Source organism: Nyctereutes procyonoides, unplaced genomic scaffold (genome assembly GCF_905146905.1).
Source record: "Nyctereutes procyonoides isolate TBG_1078 unplaced genomic scaffold, NYPRO_anot_genome, whole genome shotgun sequence".
Lineage (NCBI taxonomy): Eukaryota > Metazoa > Chordata > Mammalia > Carnivora > Canidae > Nyctereutes > Nyctereutes procyonoides.
The window spans coordinates 120,316,666-120,341,432 of NW_026575125.1; the positions used below are offsets into that span (position 1 = coordinate 120,316,666).

General features: G+C 45.7%; 1 protein-coding gene and 1 pseudogene across 1 annotated transcript; one reads left to right on the plus strand and one right to left on the minus strand.

The window, feature by feature from the left end:
• Window positions 1-5,897: 5,897 nt before the first annotated feature.
• On the minus strand, window positions 5,898-12,007 carry RAB39B (RAB39B, member RAS oncogene family). Its single transcript, XM_055337394.1, has 2 exons — window positions 11,678-12,007; window positions 5,898-8,856 (listed from the first exon to the last, which is right to left on the minus strand). Exons 1-2 carry the CDS (start codon window positions 11,890-11,892, stop codon window positions 8,430-8,432), a joined length of 642 nt encoding a protein of 213 aa, XP_055193369.1. The 5' UTR covers window positions 11,893-12,007; the 3' UTR covers window positions 5,898-8,429.
• Window positions 12,008-14,948: 2,941 nt separating this feature from the next.
• LOC129518156 (cytochrome c oxidase subunit 5B, mitochondrial-like) lies at window positions 14,949-23,688 on the plus strand (annotated as a pseudogene).
• Window positions 23,689-24,767: the final 1,079 nt, after the last annotated feature.

Consider the following 24,767-nt stretch of genomic DNA (forward strand, 5'->3'; position numbering starts at 1 on the left):
GACTTAATCAAGGTAATTCACGGTTAAAATGCTAGAAGCATTTAATCCATGTTCTAGCCAGTGTGGAAAGATGAGAAGAAGAAATGAAGTACAAATATTTGAAAGGAAGAGAGAAAATTATTATTTGTGGATTACACAGTCTACCTAGAAAACAGAAGAGATCAATTGAAAAACTGGAGTAATAAAATTCACTACGGTGTCTGGATACAAAATGCAAACATGCGTGTTTCCACAGATTTCCTGCACACTAGCAATGAACAGTTAGAATGTGTAATGAGAAAAATAACCCATTCAAATAAAACACAAATATCACTTATGAGGTATAAATATAAAATATCCAGCAATAAAGAGACAATAGCTAAAGCCCATAAGTGTGCGTGGTGAGCACCCGAAATCTAGTCTCAGGAAATTTCCAGTGTTCAATACACTATTCGTTACTAGTCATCATGCTGCTGTTCATTCTGCATAACTGCTTTCCACTCTCTGCTTATATGTGTTTGAATTGTTTATATTCCACGTGTAAATGAGATCATGAAGTTGTTTTCTTGCTGTGTCCGGCTTTTGCACTGGATAAATGGGTAAAGAAATGGACACATTTATTCATAAGTTTTACTGTACTACAGGCAAATACCAGCATTTTGAAGGGAAAAGGGATCATATAAATAACCTGTGGAATAACCCAACTACAACAATGAAGTATTAGGGCAGGAATAGGTAAACGAATCAATGAACTATATAAAATGAGTGTCTAAAAAAACAAAGCCATCTATCTATGACAATTTAATATTTGAAGGGAGTAGAATTCCCAATCATTGAAAAAAGAATGAATGAAGTATTCTATGGATAGTGTGGGGTAGGCAGCTAGCCATTTGGGGAAAATAGTTGTCTCTACCTCCACTTCCTATACAGAAGTCAATTCCTAAAGAAACCCTAAATGGATTATAGGAGATCGTAGAACAATGTCTTTCTAGTATTCGAGTGCGGAAGGCCTAGTAACACTAACGCTTTGGCCATAAAACTCTAAGAGACCAGGGTATATAAAATAAGGTACATGGTACGAAAATCAAAAGTTATAAAATGGTATCCAATAGACATTACGTTTTCTTTGCACCTTGTCCCCAGCCACCTGATTCTCCAACTTTAAGACAACTGTTTCCAGTTTCTTGAAGACAACATGTGAAATAATGATTAAATAATCAGTAAAATATGATTATGGAATTAGATAATGGTATTCTCTATTTAATATTAAAGACTTCTATATTACTAAACACCATAAATAAAGTTAAAAGAAAAGAAAAATATGAATTTTTTTTTTTTAAATTTTTATTTATTTATGATAGTCACACAGAGAGAGAGAGAGAGAGGCAGAGACACAGGCAGAGGGAGAAGCAGGCTCCATGCACCGGGAGCCCGATGTGGGATTCGATCCGGGGTCTCCAGGATCGCGCCCTGGGCCAAAGGCAGGCGCCAAACCGCTGCGCCACCCAGGGATCCCAAAAATATGAATTTTTTTAAAAAAGATTATTTATTTGGGGGAGAGAGAGCATGAGCAGTGGGGAGGAACAGGGGGAGCAGCAAAGGCAGAGGGAGAAGCAGGCTCCCCGCGGAGCAGGGAGCCTGAAGTTATGATCCCAGATCATAACCTGAGCCGAAGGCAGATGCTTAACCGACTGAGCCACCCAGGGGTCCCAACAGGAAAAGGTATCGTAGCATATGAGGTGGATAAAGAATCGATTTCCGTATGTAAGGAAATCTTACTGATTAATAAGAAAAAAAGCCAGCACCTTTTTATTAGTACTGTATTCATCCGCAAGCAGCAGAAAACCAGTAACGAAGTGTATGCAAATTTAAAATCTGTATTATTCTTCTCTTAGCTTTGCAAAGACTTCAGAGATTGGCAATAATACTCATTATAGACATTATCACACACTGTTTTGGGGCATTCAGTAAAACCTTTCTAGACAGCAGTCTGATTAATCAAAATTTTAAATATGTATTTTCTTTGATTCATGAATCCTACTTTTATGATTTTTTGACTTGACATAGTTGACAAAATGCAGAAAGATACGTATACGCCGTAGAATTGCTTTACAGCAGCAAAAAATCGTACAAAGTCGTACATGACCTAGTATCTACCTAGATATGAGAAATCAGTAGCTCCTTGTATGTGCATACAGTATGATGCCATCGGATCAGTTTGGAGACTTTCAGCTACAAGTGGAAAAAAATGGCCTAAACTAAAAAGGGATTTATTATCTCATGGAATAAGGAGTCAATATAGAGCGGCTCTAAGGGTAGTGAAATCTGTAGCTCAAGAGCATCATGAAAGATCCAGGTTTCTTGTGTGTCTGCCATCCTCAGTATGTCAGCTAAGTCTTTTTCTGATCACATTCAGCAAACATGCACCAGGCAGTGACTGGCTGTGGAGATACAATAATAAGCAAAAATGGATGGCTCCTGCCCTCATACGTATTTGCAAAAAAATTTACTGTATGTATACAGAAGGTAGCAGCACAGCATGTGCTTCATAATACCATTTATGAAAAAGATTCATTGAGGTGCAAACATATAACAAATCCCAAGCATTTTGTGAGTATGTTTACTGTGTGACATTTACCAAGTGCTAAGTATTTTATATGAATTCTCTCATTTCGTCCTCACAACAGTTCTGAGTTGAATACTATAATTTGGCAAATTGAACTCCAATAAAAAAGAATATTATAATTGTGCAATCTAATATATGTGTAAAGTGAGATTCTGAGAAATTGAATCATATATATATTAACTGGTAGAGTCAGAATCTGAACCCACATTGGTCTTACTCAAAATCCATACTCTTTTTTTTAATGAATTTATTTTTTATTGGTGTTCACTTTGCCAACGTACAGATTAACACCCAGTGCTCATCCCGTCAAGTGCCCCCCTCAGTGCCCGTCACCCATTCACCCCCACCCCCTGCCCTCCTCCCCTTCCAGCACCCCTAGTTCGTTTCCCAGAGTTCGGAGTCTTCCATGTTCTATCTCCCTTTCTGATATCTCCCACTTATTTTTTCTCCTTTCCCCTTTATTCCCTTTCACTATTTTTTATATTCCCCAAATGAGTGAGACCATATAATGTTTGTCCTTCTCGGATTGACTTATTTCACTCAGCGTAACACCCTCCAGGTCCATCCATGTCGAAGCAAATAAAATCCATACTCTTAACCACCATGTAAATAACATTCTGAAAAGTAAAAAAAAAAAAAAAAATCAATAAATAAAAAGTCTAGAAGGAACTAGGCCAAAATTTTAACTATCATTTTCTTTAGGAACTAATGACTTGAATGCTGCTGACCAGACCCAGGAGAAGGAGGGAAACAAAGTCAAAGGATGCATAGACTGGCAGTGGGCAGTGGTTGATTCCCTGGAGGTTCCTAAGGAAGTGTAAAACAGGGTTCATGGGATAGAGTGCACAACCAGAACTTGTAGTCACAGAGGTTTCAGAGGTGTATAAAATCTGGTCATGCTTCAGGATAGGGCCTGCGTGTATGTTACGACGGGAAGTTATAGTCAAGGTCATTGGACTAAAGTAGGGCAATAAGACAACCATCCATTGTAATATTTATTTACTGGTTATTCGAGCGTATGTGCATGTTACAGGTTGTAGAAACAGTGGTGAGCAACATGGATAAGATTCTCATGTTTGCGGAACTTAGAACTGGAGAAGTTCGCAGAGGCCAGGTCATACGAGGCCGTGTAGCCATGTTAAGAGAGATAAGGTTTATTTGAATTGAGTTCTGACCGTGCTGAGAAAGCAGGGGTGGGCTCTAAGTGGGGCAATGACTTGATCTGTTTTCTGTTTTATTTATTTTTATTTTTATTTATTTTTTTGTTTTCTGTTTTAAAAGGACCATTCTGGCTGTTTTACTGAGATTGTATCTTGGGGGAAGAACAGAAGGTAAGGTGACCACTTAGGAAGATATCAGAGTTGTTCGGGAAAGAGTTGATAGTAGCCTGGATAAAGGTCGTAGCCATGGAGATGGGTATATTTGGATATTTTGAAGGTATTGTGAAGAGGTGACAGTGCATGGCTCTGGATCTGCTATGAGAGGCGGGGACAAGGGACGAATTAAGGATAACTGCTAAGTTTCTGTGTGGAACAAAGGGATGGATGGGTGTTTCATTTATGAAGCTGAGAAGGATTGGGGTGCAAGGAACACGTGATAAAAATTGAGCTCCTGCCGGATGTGTTGAGTGTGAGGCATTTGTGGCTGTTGAGTGGGCAAGTGGGCTGTATCGGATCATGCTCAGAGTGGGCTGCGGCGCTCCATGAGAGAACGGAGAGCAAGAAAAGCACTGGAAAAAGAAAAGACTTGGATCTCCGACAGAACCGAGGACAACAACAGCTTCCTAGGGGGCTTGGTGTAGGCAGAAATCGCTCCACCAGGGCTGTGCCGACAGAGGTCATCCGTGACTTCCTGCCCCTTGAACCCTATGGGTGTATTTTGGTCCTAATATCTCATAAATCCCCTGCCGCACTGCGATACTACTTTTTCACTCCTTCCGGTGAAAGCAGACTCTCCAGGTTTCCCATTCTCTCCTCCTAAGTTTCTTTGCTCTTTACTGTACACCTGAAACTCTGTCGTTCCCCACGGAAGACTAAAGAATCACCCTGTATGTCGAACTGTCAAGAACAGCTTCTTTAGACTCGGGAAGCTGCTTGCAGGTTTGGAGGCTGTTGGTTTCAGAAGGTGATGGAGCTGAGGGAGAAATCCAGCCACTTGTCTCAGGAAAGAGAATTCCAGAGACAGTAGAGAGCAAGTACAAAGGCCCTGAGGTGTGCATGTGCTTGGTGTGTTTGAAGAACATTTCAACATCTCACCTAAGAGCCGGATTCGGGTTACTTTGAAGGTAGAGCCAGCATAACCAGATACATCAACATGGACTATGAAGGAGAGCAGTCAAGGATGACTCCGAGGTTTTTGTCAAAAGTACACAGAAGGAGGAAGTTGCCATTTACTGACGAAGGAAAGGTCATGGTAAGAACAAATTTGGGGGTCGGGGGTCGGGAATTAGCAGCTAGTTTGGGGGCATTTTAAATTTCTGACGCCTATTAGACATTCGAGTGGGAATGTTGGGTAGGCCGTTGGCTATGAAGGTCTGCAGTCCATGGAAAAGGGACAACATTTCGAACATATAAATCCAGGACTCATTGGCTGATGTGTGGTATTTGCAGCCACGGGACTGAATCAAGTCGCAAAGAAATTCACTGAAGAAAAGATGACCCGTCCCTGGAGGTTTTATGGTGAATGGAATGATAAACTATATTGAATGTCGTCGCGTGGGAGGCTTTCCCTTTCTACATTTGTCCCTTCCTCCCTCCTTCACTCATGACTATGAAAATGATAAAGCTGTGCGGCGCTCAGCCTTCCCCTGCCCTGACTCGGAATCAAACATCTTTCCCTCTTTCCCCCTCCCCCGAATGTGTGCCATGAACTCCGTGCACTGTTGTGAACTATTGTGTTCTGATCTGTGTCCCACACCGCAGGGGACCCTGACACAAACAGCATTTTTGCCATAGAGTGGGACCCAAAAGAGCCGAGGCGACTGAGCCTGGGGAACAGAAGACTTTCCAGGGATGGATGACAGTGGTTGGGATCGGCTCCCTGGGGTCAGAATTAAGATCCTTGAGTAAACGTGGCAGTCATTCGACTTGAGGCTTGCTAGAACCAACTTTTCCAAAGGTGGCACGGGATTCTCAGGCAGCGGCGAGGCCTCTGTGACTCTCAACATGATGATTATATGACTTTCTAAAAATCATATTCCTGTTGTGGCTTTGAGATGTTTGCATGCTGTGTGTCAGACCTAACCGATAGCCTTTGTAGTGGAAATAGCTACAACACACACTTGAAATCTCACAGTCACGTAATCAACCATTTTACTAAATACAAGCAAATTCTCATTCACATACAGCTAAAGAAAACATTTTTTCCACATTTCATTACAATGCACAACAAAGTGAGGGAAAGTTCACAGTACATTTTATTCTGGAATAGGAGACAATCTAATCCAACATGCAGTTGTGGTCTTTGTTACAAGTTAGTTGATCTTTTCTTTTACCTATGTAGTAAAATAGCTTCTAAAGCTTTATCCTTAGTATTGTATTAACACCTGATTTTTTCACACGTATTTTCTAAAACCCACTTCTTGCAGTGACAACAGCACTGAATTCTACTAAAATGATTTTTAAGATTTCTAGAACTTGTGTAAGCAGTTAAGCTCAGCCACCTTTGCTGGGTCCTATGCTGAGAATTTTTAAACCTGCCTAAAACAATGCAAGGAATGGGGACAGTATACATAGAGTGTATTTGAGACAAGAAAACCATAAAGAAGTTTTGTTTCTCTACTCTTGGAACTGACAGGATCCACTCAACTCACTTATGCACTGGGAAATCTTGCTTCCAGAATCTTCTTGATATCATTCACTATAGTAGTCGACGAAACTTTGCATCACTCCCATTGACCATCTTTTATTTGCCTTCTAAAACCACAAAGCCGGCAACTTAATGACTCCACCCAAGCCAGGTCATGTGAAATGAATGTTGAGGTGATGATTGATTCACTTGTAGTTGACGCTGCAGGTTCGTCCGAGGCGGTTGTTTCCGTAGTTTTCATTATTTGGCTGCTTCATTCTGGCGGAAGTTAAGTTCTCAAACTTTGTTCAGATTCAGTCACATTCATACTGAAGTTCAATATTATATGTCACAGCAATTTACCATCGCCAGGCTTTCCTATCACAATGGATACGCGACACCTGACTACTCAGAATTGTTTTCTCACTGGGAAAAGTATGGCTTTTGCCTAGCTCGACTGGCTACAATCCAGAGAACAATTTAAAGCACGATCTCTCTCCAAGAACATAATGGAACCTTAAGCCAACCATCTCGATTTTCTGATGTAGTTAGTTAGATGTCTGTCTGTTCACCTGAGAATTAAGAGCTGACTCTCTAGGGTACACAAGAACCCAGTGTAGGTATATGGCAAACAGGTGGCTAAGGTCATTGTGAGGTGAGTGTCTTATCCCCATCCCACCCCCCGTTGCTGTATTTGGTTCCTTTCAAGGATCTGTCCACTGTGTTTCAGTGACAAGAACACTTGTAGCCCACACAGTTTTAATGCTCTTAGTTGTGCAATCATTCACTTGTTTAAAGCCCTCTTGTCATTAATACCTGAATTGGCTTTACCTTTTGTTTCATCCCCGGGTTCCCTTAGGATTATAGCTGAGTCGTGAGCAATAAGGAAACATATCCTAAGACGCAGAGAACATTTATTTACAGTCATATCTCTTCCAAGGTAAACAAATGCGTAACAGTTCATTCATCTGACAGCAGGAACAAGATGATGCCGTGGGGCACGGGCTAGCAGTCGGTAGACCTTCCCCTTAGCCAAGTGAGTCTCCTGCTTCTTAGTTTACTCTCTTGTAAAATGGGGAGGAAAACCTCACAGGCCTGTTGTGATGATCAGTAAGTAATTCAGGGGACCGTGGAGCACGTGCGAGGGCCACAGCGCCTCTTGCTGGGCAGGTGCTCGGTGCAGGATGGATTAGCAAACGTTTGCCCCCGGGGCTCGTTTCACAGGCCGTCCCTGTACCTGTGCGTTGCCGCCGGGCCCCTGAAGAGACAGCCAGGTGAACCCCTAGGCATGGTCGTGGGGGACAGAGGGTATGGCATGGATCGCGAGGTTTCTTTGTTCTACTTATCTGCTAATTTGCATGGGACGGTTCCTTGCACACGGTTGGTTACTCCATCACCAGGGTGCGCGTCTGCTGGGCCGCGGGAACACGGTATGCGCAGTGCCCCCCCTTCTCATAGTCCCACCAGTCTTACTAGAACAACAGGCCTTGAGAGGGTCTTAGGAAATGGCTGGTCCGTGCCCCTCATTCTACAGGTGAGCTGTGTCGAGGCTGGTCGGTACCTTCGGACCAGACCCAGCACAGCCACGTGGTGTAGGCCATTCTCACTGATGAAGTCGGTCTCACACTCCTTTTTAGTGCTGCTAATGGTTTCCAATGTGAGACTGTTCCCCCCCTTGACAGATCTCTTTACGTGTGTGACCTACGAGTGAGCTGAAACAGCAAGGAATCGTTTTCCTGTCTATGGGGGTCTTTCTCTGGAGCCTAGCTCCCCGAACCTCAGCCCCTTGGCCCGTGGTGCAGGGACGGCACACGGAGCAGCCAAGGCCCAGACCGGGCCACAAACAGCGCCTGGCCCACGTCGCTCAGTCGGGCTCCCACGCCCCCCCCCCCCACGGCCTGGCATAGACCCCTCGAGAAGGAGGCTCACTGGGGATGTAAGATGGAGGTTGAGTCCACTCAGTCACGCAGGGATTCTTTTCCTTTCGATCACTTGTGAGTTCAGGTGGGAGAGCGTGGTTTGGAAATAAAACGACTGACTAGCACAGACATCTCCTTTCTGATTTGACGACCTCTTCTGAAGAGTGAACCACATTCGGTACAAATCCACTCTTCACCCCTTCCCATCCCTCCTGGATCGTGATATCCCCCCTCTTAACCAGCTCATATATGTCTCTCGTCAGGTCTGTGAAGGCCTTCTCCACGTTAATGGCATCTCGGGCTGACGTTTCAATGTACTTCATGCCGTACGCAGCCGCCAGTTTCTCTGCCTCGTGGCGAGTCACTTGCCTCTGAGTATCCAGGTCACACTTGTGACCCACCAGAACAAACACAATTTGGTAGGGCTGAACGTGTACTTTGGTCTCTTCTAACCACTCATGGACATTCTGGAAGGACCTGCGGTTGGTAATGTCAAATAAGAGAAGACCACCTACTGAGTTCCTGTAGTAGGCGCGAGTGATGGATCTACAACACAAGAGAGAGGTACACAGTCAAGGCCATGGCCAAAGCGCCGCACTCATTCTACTCACATAGTGTGTTCGAGCGTGTCCGCTCAGGGACACGGTCCTCGAGGAAACATGCGCTGCTGTTTTCTAGACAATGGAATGAATGCAAGTGTCCTCCTCTAAGAGTGATCATCCATGAAATTTCAAAGGGGCAGACTCTGACATAGTATCTTCTAGAAATGACTGCTCATGGCCTTACAGGCAATTTTCACCGAATTCAGGTAGAAGCACAGCTCAGTCTCCCACCCTGGCAAAACGGGGTGCCGAAGGCCCGGGGCGTTACGGAGAAAAACGAAAGGATGAATGTCAGAGTGTTCTCTGACCTGGGGAGCTCATGACAGATTCTAGTAGTTGACCCAGAATCTAAAAGATTAGAAACGGGGGCGCCTGGGGGGCTCAGCAGTTGGGTGTCTGCCTTCGGCCCAAGCCGTGACCCCGGGGTCCCGGGATCGAGTCCCGCATCGGGCTCCCCGCGGGGAACCTGCTCCTCTCTCTGCCTGTGTCTCTGCCTCTGTGTCTCTCTGTGTCTCTCATGAACCAATCAATACAATCTTTAAAGAAGGATCAGAATGAATAAATTCATGCTCGTTGACAGAAAATGTTCATGAGGATATATAGGCATAGATTCCCGTTTATCAGCCTTCTCTGAGGAGAAACACATTCCATTTTTCATTTTCTAGGCCATGTGGAAATAGGAACATCGCGAATGGTCTGCAAAGGTGTGGAGCCGGGTGCCTGTCAGCCCTGCTTCCTGACACGTCTCAGAGAGGCTGACTCAGGAGCCACCACTGGGGAAAAGTGCCGAAACAGCAAAAGTTCCCCCTGAAAACGATATGACTTACTTAAGGCGGTGCACTTAGAGTATCTCTAAAGCCTAAAGGTCTACGTTCTAAAGCCTACGCTGTACCCTAAGAGGAGGAACGTCCTCCAATATTTCAGCTTCTTGACTTGAGCATACACACGTGACGGTACTTTGCGTAGAGCAGATTAGGGCTTACTAGAGGGTGTCGAACCACTTGCCTCTACAATCACCCGCTTTAGGCTGCTGTGCTTTTTGATCTATGTCTATTTTTAGGTTTTCCATCTCCTTGGATGAGAAAGATAAACAATGGGGGACTCAATCGCTTAAGGCTTAGGACAAATGGCCCAGTGACAAGAGAACAAACACTGTCCAGGGAATTAAGGCCCAAGCTACATGATGGTAAGAACGCACGTCACGACTGAGTCCAAGTCTCCGGAACCAGGCATGTGAGCCCCGGAGACTGAAAGCATTTCTGATTGTCTGATGTTTCCAGGCTCCCGCAGATGGGCGGGTGTCATCAGAAAATTCGGTGTGAACAGACGTTCTGATTCGTGAACAACTTGGTTCAGGGAGTCAGGGAGCAAGCTGTACAGGGGCCCCGTGAAAACTCTACAAGACGTCATGCTACTAATGGTCTGTGAGTGTGTGGAAAGTGACAAAGGCCTTTACAGGCACAGCACAAGGCTGCAGGAAAATCAAATCCTTCCGTTAATCAAAATATTTTCTTGAGGTTAAAAGATCAATGAGAAACGAGGAAAATATTGTATGACCGACGTGGCAGAGAAGGGTAGTGATCCACAAGGTCTCACAAATCATGGTCACCCGGTAAATACTGAGCCATGGGCAGGGAACGGCTGTTCATACAGCTAGAGATTCCGCTAAACAGACAAAAGGCACCTTTCTTCCCTCCTGACATGAGAAATGCGGCCACGAATGCCAAGGGACCCTGTGCAGGGATCTTTGCCAACGGGTGGTTTGTGGGAGTTCGGGGGGGGGGGGGCACAAGTTCGTGGTCAGCTGTCCCCTGTGCTGCTCTTCAGCGTCCTGGCCAGTGTTCCCTGTGCTCAGTGTTCAGTAGAGAAATGAATAAATGACCATAAATAGATCTGAGCAGCAACGAGGGCCGTTGAGTCCTTTTGATCTAGTCCCTGCGGCTTTACGGGACTTCGGCTCGAGTTGTTCTGTGGAAGTTCTCTGTGTACCCTGCTCTCTGTCCCTTGCCCCTGGGCTTTCTCCGGCTCTGCTTGGGCAGTCCTAGTCCTCAGGCCTCCTGTCCCCGGGTCGCCTGGTGTGTGTTCAGGCCTATGGTCACCCACGATACCCAGTGCCCAGGAACAACAAAGGGTTGTGGCAGCAAAGTACACCTGTTCCTCGATTACTCGTTACCCGAGGAGCGTCGCAGTAGGGACTGGGCATCCTGCTACGGCCACCACCACGGCTGTCTGGCTCTGTCATTGCTGCCGCTGAGCCAGCGCGGAGGTGTCGCGAGGGGAGGGCCTGTGTGTGTTTTGTTTACGAGGCATCCTCTAGTGTGTCTCGGGCGGTTTCCCCAGAAACCAGCCCGGCGCGTGCCTGCGGTGCGGGATGTGTGCGTGTGCGCTCGCCGGGGGCACCGGATTGTGCGTGGCCCCGTGTGGGCCTCTGTGTGTGTCAGGAGCTGTCAGTGATGTTGGGATGACCTGGAAACATCTTGGCAAAGTAATGCACAGCGGGGCCGGCTTGGTGCAGCGCTCGGTCCCCGCCGCTCCGCCTTCGCCGGGCGCCCGGCGCAGCCCGCAGGGAGCGTGGCGCAAGCCCGCGGGTCACCGACCCGCCTTCCCTCCGGGGCCTGCACTCCGGGCAGCGGCAGCGGGGCCGGGGCCGGCGTCCCCGGAGCCCCGCGGCCGTCCCCGCCGCCGCGGCCGGGCCGTCCCGTCCCCCCGGGACTGCGCCTTCCCCGCAGACCCTCCCGCCGCTCGCGGCCCCGGTGCGCTCCCACCTGAACCTCTCCTGACCCGCCGTGTCCCAGATCTGCAGCTTGATGCGTTTCCCCGGCTCGATCTCCACCAGCCGGGAGAAGAAATCCACCCCCACCGTGGGGTCCGAGACCTGGGCGAAGCGGCCCTCGGTGAAGCGGCGGATGAGGCACGACTTGCCCACCGTGGAGTCCCCGATGACAATGAGGCGGAACTGGTACAGCCAGATGGCCTCCATGGCGCGGCGGCGCGGCGGCGCGGGGGCGCGGCCCGGGGCGCTCTAGGTCGGCCGCGGGCGCATCGCTGGCCCCGGAGCCCGAGGCGCAGTAGGCCCAGGCGCGGCGACAGCGCGGGGACGGGCGCCGCGCTCGCCGAGGTGATGAAATGGCAGCAGCATCAGCACCGCGCTCTGACTCATCACCGACACCGCGTTACTGTAATCCCGCGCGTAGACGCGGCGCCCCGGGCCGCCGCACTACCTGGAAGAGCGGCGCACGCAGAAACCGCGCGGAGGAGCCCGCGCCGCGCCCCGCCCCGCCCCGCCCCGCCGCGTCCCCGGCTCACCCCGCGCCGAAGGGCGAAAGCGGCCGAGGCGAGCGACCGGGCGCGCAGCAAGGCGCCGGCCCTCCGGCGGCCCGGCCCCGAGGATGCTCCCGGCGCGGGACGCGGCCCTGCGGGCGCACCGCCGGGCGAGGGCACGGACACGGGACGCTCCGCCGCGGCCCCGCGCCACAGCCCTGGGTCCCGTGCGCCCAGCTCGCGCACTGAGCAAGGAGTCGCTGGCACCGGCCCTCGGCGGACGGTCCGCAGGGACCGCGAAGTCCAACGCGACTCGGATCCCCAGCGCGACGCGTGCGCGCACTTTGTGCGGACGCTCAGCCGCTCCACGTCGCCCGAGCACTGCGGGCAATGCCCAGGGCGTCACCTGTTCTTCTTTCTTTTTTTTCTTTGCCGAGCACCGGCGCCCATTCTGTCGCAATTCTGGCCAATCCGATGGACATGAAAAGGTCCCCGTCGCTTGCTGTCGCACTTCCCTGACCAGCTCGGTGCCAGTGCCGTGCACTGCCCACTTGCGTGGCGTCTTAGGCCAAGGGCCCGTCCAGACCCTTTGTTCTGTTTCTAAAGACGCAGCGCCCCGGCCTGCCCGCGCCATTCAAAACCGGGTTGTTTGATGTACGATCCGCAGCGCGTGCTCTTCGCTCCCTGGAGAGTGCGGCTCAGGAGCCTTTAGTACAGTGACTGACACTCGTGCAGCCATCACCACAGCCAGTTTGAAGATGATTTCATCACCCCCAAAACAAACCCGCACTGTTTACCTTCACCCCTAGTCCTAGGCACCCGCTGATGCACTTTCTATGTCTACAGGCTTCCTGATTGCGCACATTTCACTTAAAGGGAATCATGCACTATGAGGACTTTTGAATGTTCTGGACACTTCACGTAAAGGGAATCAGAATATGTGCACTTATATTCTGGACTTTTCACTTAAAGGGAATCACGCAATATGTGCACTTTTATACTCCGGACATGTCCCTTAAAGGGAACCCTACAATATGCGGACCTTTATGACTAGCTTTTTTCACTTACCATGACGTTTTAGACGTGCGTGTCCACTCCTTTCTATGGCTGAGTAGTGTTCCACTGTGCGGATGTCCCATAATGTTTACCCGTTTATCTATCGGTGGACTTTTGGGTTCTTTCCACCCTTGCCTGTTGTAGACAATGCTGTTATGAACATCTGTGTACTAATGTTGCTTTGAGCACACTTTTTGAGCTCTTTTGTCTTTGCGCCCAGGGGTGGAAATCCTGAGTTCAATAGTGACTGCACGAAGAATGCTTTGACGACCTGCCGCACTGTTTTCCACACTGGCTGCAATGTTTGACACTTCTCATTTCTCCACATCTTCCCCAGCACTTGTGGTTTTCTTTTTTTCTTTTTTTTTTTTTTTTGATTTTTAAAAAAGATTTATTTATTTATTCATTCAAAGAGAGCAAGAGAGAGGCAGAAACACAGTCAAACTCATGCAGGGGGCCCAATGCGGGACTCGATCCCAGGTCTCCCGGATCACACCCCAGGCTGCAGACAGCACTAAACCGCTCTGCCACCGGGGCTGCCCTGCTCTTCTGACTTTTTGGTTCTAGACACCGTGGTGCATGTGAGCTGGTATAGCTCGTCGTGGTTTTGATTTGCTTTTCCCTGAGGACTAGTGGCGATGTGCATATTTAAACACCCTTACTGGCCATTTGTGTACCTTCCTTGAAGAGATGTAGACTCACGACCTTTCCCTATTTTTAGACTGCGTTGTCTTTTTATTAATGAGTTGTAAGACTTGTTTATATATGCTAGGCACAAGTCCTTTATCGGATACGCTATTTGTACGTATCTCTCCCGTTTTCTTTACACTTTTTGCGATTTCTTGAGAGCGTCCTTTGAAGCACAAAGTCTTACATTTTTGGTGAAATGCAAGTCGTCTTTTCCCCCCTTTTGTTGCTCATGCTTCTGGTGCCATGTCTGAGAGTCCTTTGCCAAATCCAAGGTAATGAAGATTCACTCCTGTGTTTTTTTCTAAGATTTTTGTAGTATTAACATGCATTTACCTCGATGCTCTATTTCGAGTTGATTTCTGCATATGCTGTGAGATAGGGGTCAACTTCCTTCTCTCGTGTATGGATATGTAATTGTCCAAGCACTGTTTGTTGGGAGAGGTGATTTGTTCCCCGTTGAAGGATTTTGGCACCCTTGTTGAAAATCAGTTGACTCTACGCATTTCTTTCTGGACTCTCAATTTTATTCTGTTGGCTTATATGTCTAGTCTTATGCCAGTAACACGTGGTCTTGGTTGTTGTGGCTTTGTAGTAAGTTTTGAAATCAGAAGTGTGAGTCCTCCTCCTGTGTTCTTTTCCAAGATTGTTTTGTTTATTTGGGGCCTCTTTTTTTTTTTTGGTGGGGGGCTCTTTTAAATCCATATGAGTTTTAAGATCAGCTTGTCTAGGGATCCCTGGGTGGTGCAGCGGTTTGGCTGAGCCACCCGGGTTCCCCAAGATTTCTTTTAACAATTTTTTTTTTTTTTAGTTTTCAGTTTACAAGTCTTTTTTTTTTTTAGTTTTCAGTTTACAAGTCTTTTTTTTTTTAATGTTTGATCTTTTCAGTTTACAAGTCTTACACTTCTTTGGCTGTGTCTAAGTATTCCATTCTTTTTGATGCTGTTGCGAATGAAGTTTTCTTATTTTCATTTTCAGACTGTTCGTTGTAAGTGTTTAAAAATACAACAGAGGCTGTTTATAGTGGACGTGATGGCTTCGAGGTCACTTTGTGGAATTGGAGCACTGGTTGCGCAAGACCTGAGGGCCACAGTCCCCATGGAGTCGCCACGGTCCGCCCTGTGGCACCAAGAGGTGGTGTTCCTACTGAGATTAGCAGGCAACTGGGCTGCTGAGGGAGGTCATGATGAGTGCGCAGAAGGGGCTGGACCCATAAATATGCTGGTCCCATAGACACCTTCGAGCACGAAGGCCCACCCTAATTTAGTCCCATCTATCACCAACAAACAAATAGTGGGTTGCATCTTTGAAGAGGATAATAGTGCGTTCATCTTGTTCTGGCCACACAGAGGTGAGATCAGTGATGCCCTAGCTGAGGGACCCATTACAAGCTGGTGCCCTACCAGTTGGCCCACCCAGTCTTTGCACTAACTTACTCAAAATGGGCTATCAAGTTTCTTCTTTCCACTAAAGACCAGCCATCGCATTGGCTTCTTCTCCTGCCCCCCACCCGCCCAATACAATAGATTTTTAATTGATTTTATAATTTCCAGTCCTGCCAAACTCACTTACTAGTTCTCATGGTAATTGTCAGGGTGTTCCAAATGATTTGGTCAAGCCGCTTGTCTGCAACTGATCATGTGAAATAAGATGATCGTGTGCTTTTTGTTTTTTTATTCTGTTAATGTATGACATTAATTGATTTTTGGATGCTGACTTAACCTTGCTTTCCTCGTATAAATCCCACTTGATCATGGTGTATAATTTATTAAATATGTTTTTAGATTTGGTTTGCTGGTATTTTGTTGAGGATTTCTGCATTCAACTTCATAGTATTTATTGGTCTGTAGTTTTCTTTTATTGTGATGTCTTCCTCTGGTTTTAGCATCAGGATAATATTGGCCTCATGGCATGGGTTCAGAAGTATTCCTTCCTCTTCTGCTATTTGGAAGATTGTGAAGAATTGGTTTTAATTCTTTTTAAGTGGTTGCTAAGACTCAACCCATTTGGGCCTGGGCTTTTCTCTGGGGGTAGTATTTTGATTACTGATTCAATCTCTTCACTTGTTATAGGTCTATTCAGATTATTTCTTACTCTTTAAACATTTTTTGAAGATTTTATTGATTTATTCATGAGAGAGAGAGAGAGAGAGAGAGCGAGGCAGAGACACACGCAGAGGGAGAAGCAGGCTCCACGCAGGGAGCCTGATGTGGGACTCGATCCCGGGTCTCCAGGATCACGCCCTGGGCTGAAGGCAGCGCTAAACCGCTGAACCACCAGCGCTGCCCTCTTTAAAAATTTTTAAATGTATTTTATTTAACCAAATATATCCAAAAACTATAATCGATTTTATAATCATTCAATTTATGACCAATATAAGATTATGAATGAAATGTTGGTAATTTTTGTTCTACGTGTCAGAAATTTAGTGTTTATTAGACACCTGCAGCAAGCACATCTCAACTTGCACCAGCAATGTCACTTATGTCTTGTGTCGGTTCAACCCCCACAGCTGCATCCTCCCCCTACAACTCCTTCTCAAGACCCGCTGGCTAGTGACCTAGGCCTCACCCCACTCTCCTCTCAGGTTACATCACAGAGCCCACAGGCACGGAAGTGGGGGTACATATACTCACCCTGTCTAGCGTGCTCAGGTGCTTACTTTCTCCCCACCTCAAGGCACCCAAGTTCTTTTTTTTCAGATTTTATTTATTTATTCATGATAGACACAGAGAGGAGAGAGAGGCAGAGACACAGGCAGAGGGAGAAGCGGGCTCCACGCTAGGAGCCCGACGCAAGACTCGATCCCGGGACTCCAGGGTTGCGCCCTGAGCCAAAGGCAGGCGCTAAACCGCCGAGCCACCCAGGGATCCCCGGGCACCCAAGTTCTAAAAGGAAGCGATGGTCACCACAAAGCCACGGAGGTGGCTGGTCGGCCAGCTGGCCACTGGTGTTAAAAGGCCAGAGGCAGGAGTCTGAAGCCCCTATAAGTATCTCACCCCCAATGGCCCTCCGCTCTAGCTGCTGTTTCTTGAGTCACCTTCAGCAGTTTGTATGTTGGTAGGAATTTTTCCATTTCATCGAAGTTATCCAATTTGTTGGCATACACTTGTTCATAGCATTCTTTTATGATCCTTTTACATTTTGTAAGGTCAGCAGTAATATCCCCTCTTTCATTTCTGATTCTAGTAACCTGAGTCTTCCCTCTCTCTTTTTTTCTTGGTCAATCTAGCTAAAAGTTTGTCGATTTTGTTGATCTTTTCAAAGAACCAACAACTTTTGTTGATTCTATTTTTAATTTACTTTCCACTTCATTTATCTCTGCTAGAAATTTAGTATTTCCTTCCTTCACCTTGATTTATTTATTTTTCGTTTTTTTCTCTTTTAAAGATTTTATTTATTTATTCATGATAGACACAGAGAGGAGAGAGAGGCAGAGACCCAGGCAGAGGGAGAAGCAGGCCCCATGCAGGAGCCCGACGCGGGACTCGATCCCGGGACCCCGGGGTCACAGCCTGGGCCGAAGGTGGCGCTAAACTGCTGAGCCACCCAGGGACCCCAAAGTCTTCAACTATTATTGTTGAAATAAACTTCATAGGGGATTGACACTTTTATCAACAGGAAATATTCCTGTTTATCTCCAGTAACCTTTTTTTGTTGTTGTTTGGAAGTCTATTTTGTGTGATACTAGCATAAGCACTTCAACTTTTTTGTAGTTGCTGTTTGCATAATATATCTTTTGCCATATATTTTTTATTTATCTATTTATTTTGCCACATATATTTTTTAAAGATTTATGTGTTTATTCATGAGAGACACAGACAGAGAGAGAGAGAGAGAGAGAGGCAGAGACACAGGCAGAGGGAGAAGCAGGCTCCCTGCAGGGAGCCCGATGTGGGACTTGATGCTAGGATGCCGGGATCACACCCTGGGCCGAAGGCAGATGCTCACTCACTGAGCCACCCAGGCGTCCCTTTTGCTATATTTTTTTTTTACATTCAATCAATTTGCATTGTGGGATATTAAGCATTTCTACTGTATATGTAGTTGTATCAGTTTTGAAAATCCACTCTCAAAACCTTTGCTTTTTTAATTAGATTTTCTTATTGTGATCATTAATATACTGGGATTTATGTGTGTCATTTAATCTAATTTTTCCTTTTCTATATATCTTATGGGATTTTTTATTCCTCGTGTCTGTTCATTGCTTTCTGCCCATTTTTATTTTTATTTTTTTTGATTTTTATTTATTTATGATAGGCACACAGTGAGAGAGAGAGAGAGGCAGAGACACAGGCAGAGGGAGAAGCAGGCTCCATGCACCGGGAGCCCGACGTGGGATTCGATCCCGGGTCTCCAGGATCGCGCCCTGGGCCAAAGGCAGGCGCTAAACCGCTGCGCCACCCAGGGATCCCTCTGCCCATTTTTAAACTGGATTATTTGTTTTCTGGGTGTTGAGCTTTATGTTTTTTATGTATTTTTGATACTAACCCTTTATCAGCTATGTCACTTGCAAATATTTTTTCCCATTCTGAGGGCTGCCTTTTAGTTTTGTTGATTATTTTCCCGTGCTGTGCTTTTTAATTTTTTTATTTAACTTTAAATTTTTAATTTAATTAATTATATTTAAATTCAATTTGCCAACATATAGAACAACACCCAGTGCTCATCCCGTCAAGTGCCCCCCTCAGTGCCCGTCACCCAGTCACCCCCACCCCCCACCCACCTCCCCTTCCACCACCCCTAGTTCGTTTCCCAGAGTTAGGAGTCTTCATGTTCTGTCTCCCTCTCTGATATTTCCCACTCATTTTTTCTCCTTTCCCCTTTATTCCCTTTCACTAATTTTTATATTCCCCAAATGAATGAGACCATATGTTTGTCCTTCTCCGATTGACTTACTTCATCACCATAATACCCTCCGGTTCCATCCGCGTTGAAGCATTTGCTTCAAATGGTGGGTATTTGTCGTTTCTAATGGCTGAGGAATATTCCATTGTATACATAGACCACAGCTTCTCTAACCATCATCTGTCGATGGACACCGAGGCTCCTTCCACAGTTTGGCTATTGTGGACATGGCTGCTAGAAACATCGGGGTGCAGGTGTCCCGGCGTTTCACTGCATCTGCATCTTTGGGGTAAATCCCCAGCAGTGCAATTGCTAGATCATAGGGTAGTCCTATTTTTAAATTCTTAAGAAGCTTTTTATTTTGATGAAATCCTAACGGTTCATTTTTTTCTTTTGTTTTCCTTGCCTCAGGAAACATCTAGAAAGAAGTTGCTATGGCCAATGTCAAAGAGTTTAGTGCTTTTGACAGTTTCAGGTCTCACATTTAGGCTTTTAATTCATTCTAATTTATTTTTGTGTATGATTTAATAAGTGGTCCAGTTTCTTTCTTCTACATGTTCCTGTCCAGTTTTTCCAACACCACTTATTGAAGAGACTCTCTTTATCCCACTGGGCATTCTTTCCTGCTTTTTTGAAGATTGACCATATAGTTGTGGGTTCATTTCTGGGTTTTCTATTAGGTTCTATTGATCTATGTGTTTGTTTTTGTGCTAATGCTGTAATGTTTTGATCACTTCAGCTTTGTAATACAACTTGAAGTCCAGGGCAGCCCGGGTGGCTCAGCGGTTTAGCGCCGCCTTCAGCTCAGGGAGTGATCCTGGAATCCCGGGATCGAGTCCCACGTCAGGCTCCCTGCATGGGACCTGTTTCTCCCTCTGCCTCTCCCTCTCTCTCTCTGTCTGTGTCTCTCATGAATAAATAAATACAATCTTAAAAAAAATAACTTGAAGTCCAGAATTGTGATGCCTCCAGCCTTTCTTTTCTTTTTCAAGGTTGCTTTAGCTATTTGGGGTCTTTGATGGCTCTGTCAGAATGTCTGAAGTTAAAAACACAAGAAATAAGTATTGGCAAGAAAGTGGAGAAAAAGAAATCCTTGTGAAATGTTGATGGGAATGTAAAGTGACATAGCTGCTGTGAAAAGCAGGATGGAGGTTTCTTAAAAAAATAAAAATCAAAGTGCAATATGATCCAGTAATTCCAGTACTGGGTATTTCCCCAAAGAAAATGAAAACACAGGGCACCTGGGTGGCTCAGTCATTGAGCATCTGCCTTTGGCTCAGGTCTTGATCCTGGGGTCCTGGGATCGAGTCCTGCATCAACTCCCCACAGGGAGCCTGCTTCTCCCTCTGCCTGTGTTTCTGCCTCTCTCTGTGTCTCTCATGAGTAAATAAATAAAATATTTTAAGTAAATGAAGACACTAATTTGAAAAGATACATGCACCCCTGTGTTTATTGCAGCACTACTTACAAAAGCCAAAATATGGAAACAACCCAAGTGTTTATTGATAGATGAATGGATAAGGAAGATGTGTTATGTACACACAGTGGAATATGACTCAGCCATCAGAAGAGTGCAGTCTTGCCACTTGCAATGACACGGATAGAGCTAGAAGGTATAATGCTAAGTGAAGGGAGTCAGAGGAAGACAAATATATGATTTCACTCATGTGGAATAAGAAACAAGAGAATGAAAGAGAAAAAGTGGAAAGAAAGAAAGAAAGAGAGAGAGAGAGAGAGAGAGAGAGAGAGAGAAAGAAGAAAGAAAGAAAGAAAGAAAGAAAAGAAGAAAGAAAGAAAAAGAAAGAAAGAAAGAAAGAAAGAAAGAAAGAAAGAAAGAAAGAAAGAAAGAAAGAAAGAAAGGCAAGAGGGCAGCCCGGGTGGCTGAGCGGTTTAGCACCACCTTCGGCCCAGGGTGTGACCCTGGGGTCCTGGGATCGAGTCCCGCATCGGGCTCCCTGCATGGGGCCTGCTTCTCCCTCTGCCTGTGTCTCTGCCTCTCCCTCTCTGTGTCTCTCATGAATGAATAAATAAATAAAATCTTAAAAAAGAAAGAAAGAAAAGACAAAAAAAAACAAAACAAAAACACCCAGACTCTTAACTGCAGAGAACAGACTGGTGGTCCCCAGCGTGGAGGTGGGTCGGGGGAGTGTGTGAAACAGGTGAAGGGGATTAAGAGTACACGTATCTTGGCAAGCACTGAGTAGTGTCTAGAACTTTTGAACCACTATATTGTAAAGCCCAAATTAATATAACACCGTCTGTTAGCTATACTGGAATTAGAATAAAAGCTAAGGAAACGGCATTGGTATATAACTAATAACTAAATTCCACACTTTATTCAAATTTCACTTATTTTTCCTGATTTTTTCCTAATTTCCCCTTTTTCTTTTCCAGTAGTCCATCTAGGGTACTACATTACATTTGTCAACATGTCTCCTTAGCCTCCCCTGGGCTGTGACTGCTTCTCAAAATTTCTTGGTTTTTGACAAGATAGAGAGAGGCCTTTGAGGAATACTGCTCGGGGATTTAGTAGAGTGTTTCTCATTCGGGATTTGTTTGATATGATTATTATGCTTCCGCTAGTTAGAATTAGACCCCTATAATGTGAATGTTTGCTTGCTCGATGTTGTCTAAGTTAAGATCCCCTTCAGATCCCTGGGGGGCTCAGCGGTTTAGCATCTGCCTTGGGCCCCGGGTGTGATCCTGGGTTCCTGGGATCGAGTCCCGCATCGGGCTCCCTGCATGGAGCCTGCTTCTCCCTCTGCCTGTGTCTCTGCCTCTCTCTCTCTGTGTGTCTCTCATGAATAAATAAATAAAATCTTAAAAGAAAATCCCTTAAGTTACCGTCATTTTTAAGAATTTTGTTTTCTCTTTGCTGTTCAGCTCGGGGGTGATCACCCCGTCTTCCAGATCACACCGCGTTCTTCTGCATCTCGTAACATCCTGCTGATCACCTCTAGAGTAGTTTTCATTCCAGTTACTGTATTCTTCAACTTCGATTGGTTCTTTCTTATATTCTCTGGTTCTTTGTTGATATTCTCAGTGAGGTCATCCACTCTTTCGTCTGGTGAACATCCTTATGATCATTACTTTTTAAATAATAAATGTATTTTTTATTGGTGTTCAGTTTGCCAACATACAGAATAACACCCAGTGCTCATCCCGTCAAGTGCCCCCCTCAGTGCCCGCCAACCAGTCACCCCCACCCCCCGCCCACCTCCCCTTCCACTGCCCCTTGTTCATTTCCCAGAGTTAGGAGTCTCTCATGTTTTGTCACCCTCATTACTTTGAACTCCTTTTAAGGTAGATTTGTTACTGCCATCTCGTTTAGTTCTTTTTCTAAGGTTTTGCCTTGTTCTTTTATTTGCCACGTGTTACTCTGTCTCCTGGTTTTGCCCGACTTTCTGTATTTGTTTCTATGAATTAGGCAGAACAAGCACTTCTCCTAAATTTGAAAGGATGCTCTTATTTTTTTATTTTATTATATATTTATTTATTCATTATTACATTACTTTTCTCCTTAACCTCTTCCATTATCGACTATCTGGCAACTATGAGGTCTGAGGGAAGCCGTAAAGATTATCCCTTCTTCTTTTTTTATAATAAATTTATTTTTTATTGGTGTTCAATTTAACAACATACAGAATAACACCCAGTGCTCATCCCGTCAAGTGCCCCCCTCAGTGCCTGTCACTCATTCACCCCCACCCCCCTCCTCTTCCACCACCAGAGTCAGGAGTCTTTATGTTCTGTGTCCCTCTCTGATATTTCCCACACATTTCTTCTCCCTTCCCTTCTATTCCCTTTCACTATTTTTTATATTCCCCAAATGAATGAGACCATATAATGTTTGTCCTTCTCCGATTGACTTACTTCACTCAGCATCATACCCTCCAGGTCCATCCACGTCGAAGCAAATGGTGGGTATTTGTCGTTTCTAATGGCTGAGGAATATTCCATTGTGTACATAAAAAAGAAAGGACGCTCTTATGTATGGTGCTCCCCCGTGTAGGCTGTGTGTGCTTGGGGAATTGGGAAGGCTAGCGAGAGCTTTGGGTGGCGTGGCCTCGGGCTGTGGGGGCTGCTATGGTGGGATGGGTAGAGCTGAAATGGATACAAGCTAGGGTGTCTCAGGGTGCTTAGCACGGGGGCACCCTGGTAGGCATGAGCTGGGTGTTCCCTGGATGCTCTGTGCAGGGAGTGCCTAGGGGGTGGTTAGTGGAACTAGGAAGGTCCCAGAATGCTGTCCACCAGGAGTGCCCTTACCAAGTCATCTGGAACCAAAGTGGTGTAGGCCTGGAGGGTCCAGGGTGCTCTGTGCCTGTGTTGCCTTCATGAGATGGCTGGACCTGTCGTGAGTACTGACCCAGGGGGTTCTGGCGTGGGCCATACTGGGGTCGCTTTTGTGGGATGGTTGGGGCTAATGTGGGCTGCGGCCTAGGAACTCACTAAGGCAGCAGGCCAGTTAGGGTGTTCAGACTGTGCACTGGTCCGTGCTTTCAAGGGAGAGGGGGATGCGAATTGTGGAGCTCACCGACCCCTCCAACCCAGAGAAAGTTCGAAGAGCTCCCTCACCTTTTGATGGAGTTCTAGGGCCAGTTCCTCTATGTTCTAGCTGCCCTTTTAAATCATGGCCTTTTTTTTTTTCAGTTTCCCAGGGCAGACAACTCTGCTCCTGGTCCCTCAGTACTATCTCTCCCCACTGCAGTCCACAGCGTCGGGGTGGGGGTTCCCTTTGTGATTGTGTCTCTGCCTCTCCCGCTGTTCTCGATGTGGTCTCTGTCTCCTGTTGTGTGGAAGCTGTTTAGTCAGCTCTCGGTTCTTCAGGAGGAGTCGCTCCATAAATGCACGTCACTTGGTGTGCTCTGCAGAAGAGCTGGCCTCAGGGTATTCCTATATCACCATCTGGGACCAGAAGCTGTAGTTACACTTATTTGAAACTTTTAATTTTTATATGATTATACTTTTATCCATAACGTAGCTTCCCACAACAGTAATGTTCGTGGAACTATTGTACTTATACTTCTTAAAGTTGTTTGTAGGCCCAATGGTACAGAATTTTTCAAGTTATGGTTTAATTTTTTCTTTTTCTATGACCTTGATATTTGAAACTAGCTTCACTGAATATGAAATCCTTCGTTCACACTTTTTTCTTCGAATTTCTTGAAAATGTTGTTTCAGGGCCTTGCCTTATATGTTGTTTTTGGAAAGCCTGATTCAGATTAATTAATTCCCCTTCATGAATTGTTTCACCTTTTTGCCTAGAGGCTGTGAGGATAAATTTTCTTTATCTCTTATGCCTAATAATTTTACTAGGATATGTCTTGGAGTTGATCATTTTGGTTCCCCCCCCGCCCAGAAAACCAGTGGACCTTTCAATGTGTAGACTAAAGCCTTTCACTTTGGAAAATTTTTCTTGGATTATAGGTTTAAATATTTTAAATATTAGCTCTGTTACATTGTTTTGTTTTTCTTCCTCGGTAATTCTAATTAAACACTGCTATTCCTTTGCTTCTTTTTCAATTTACCAATTTCTTTCTGATCCTTTTTACTTTCTTCTTTATTTTCCTTCTCTCAGTTATTTTTCTGACTTTTTCAATGCACCTTATTAAACTTTCTTGAGTCTCTTTTCCCTTTGCCACCTTTTAACTTAGCTTCACTTTTTTAAGAAAGATTTTGTTTATTTATTCATGAGAGACACAGAGGAGAGAGAGAGAGAGGTAGAGACAGAGGCAGAGGGAGAAGCAGGCTCCACGCAGGGAGCCCGGGTGCGGTACTCGATTCAGGGTCTCCAGGATCATGCCCCGGGCCGAAGGCAGCACTAAACCGCTGAGCCACCCACTTCACTTTGTCTTCACTTCTGAGATAATTTTGTCTCTTACTTCCATTTATTTCCTAGTTTTATCTAATTTCTCTCCGTTTTTTTTCTTGATTTTTTTGAATGTCTGAATCCAGCTAATGTTTTTCATACCCCAAAATATTTGCCTGCATGTATTTAATTCA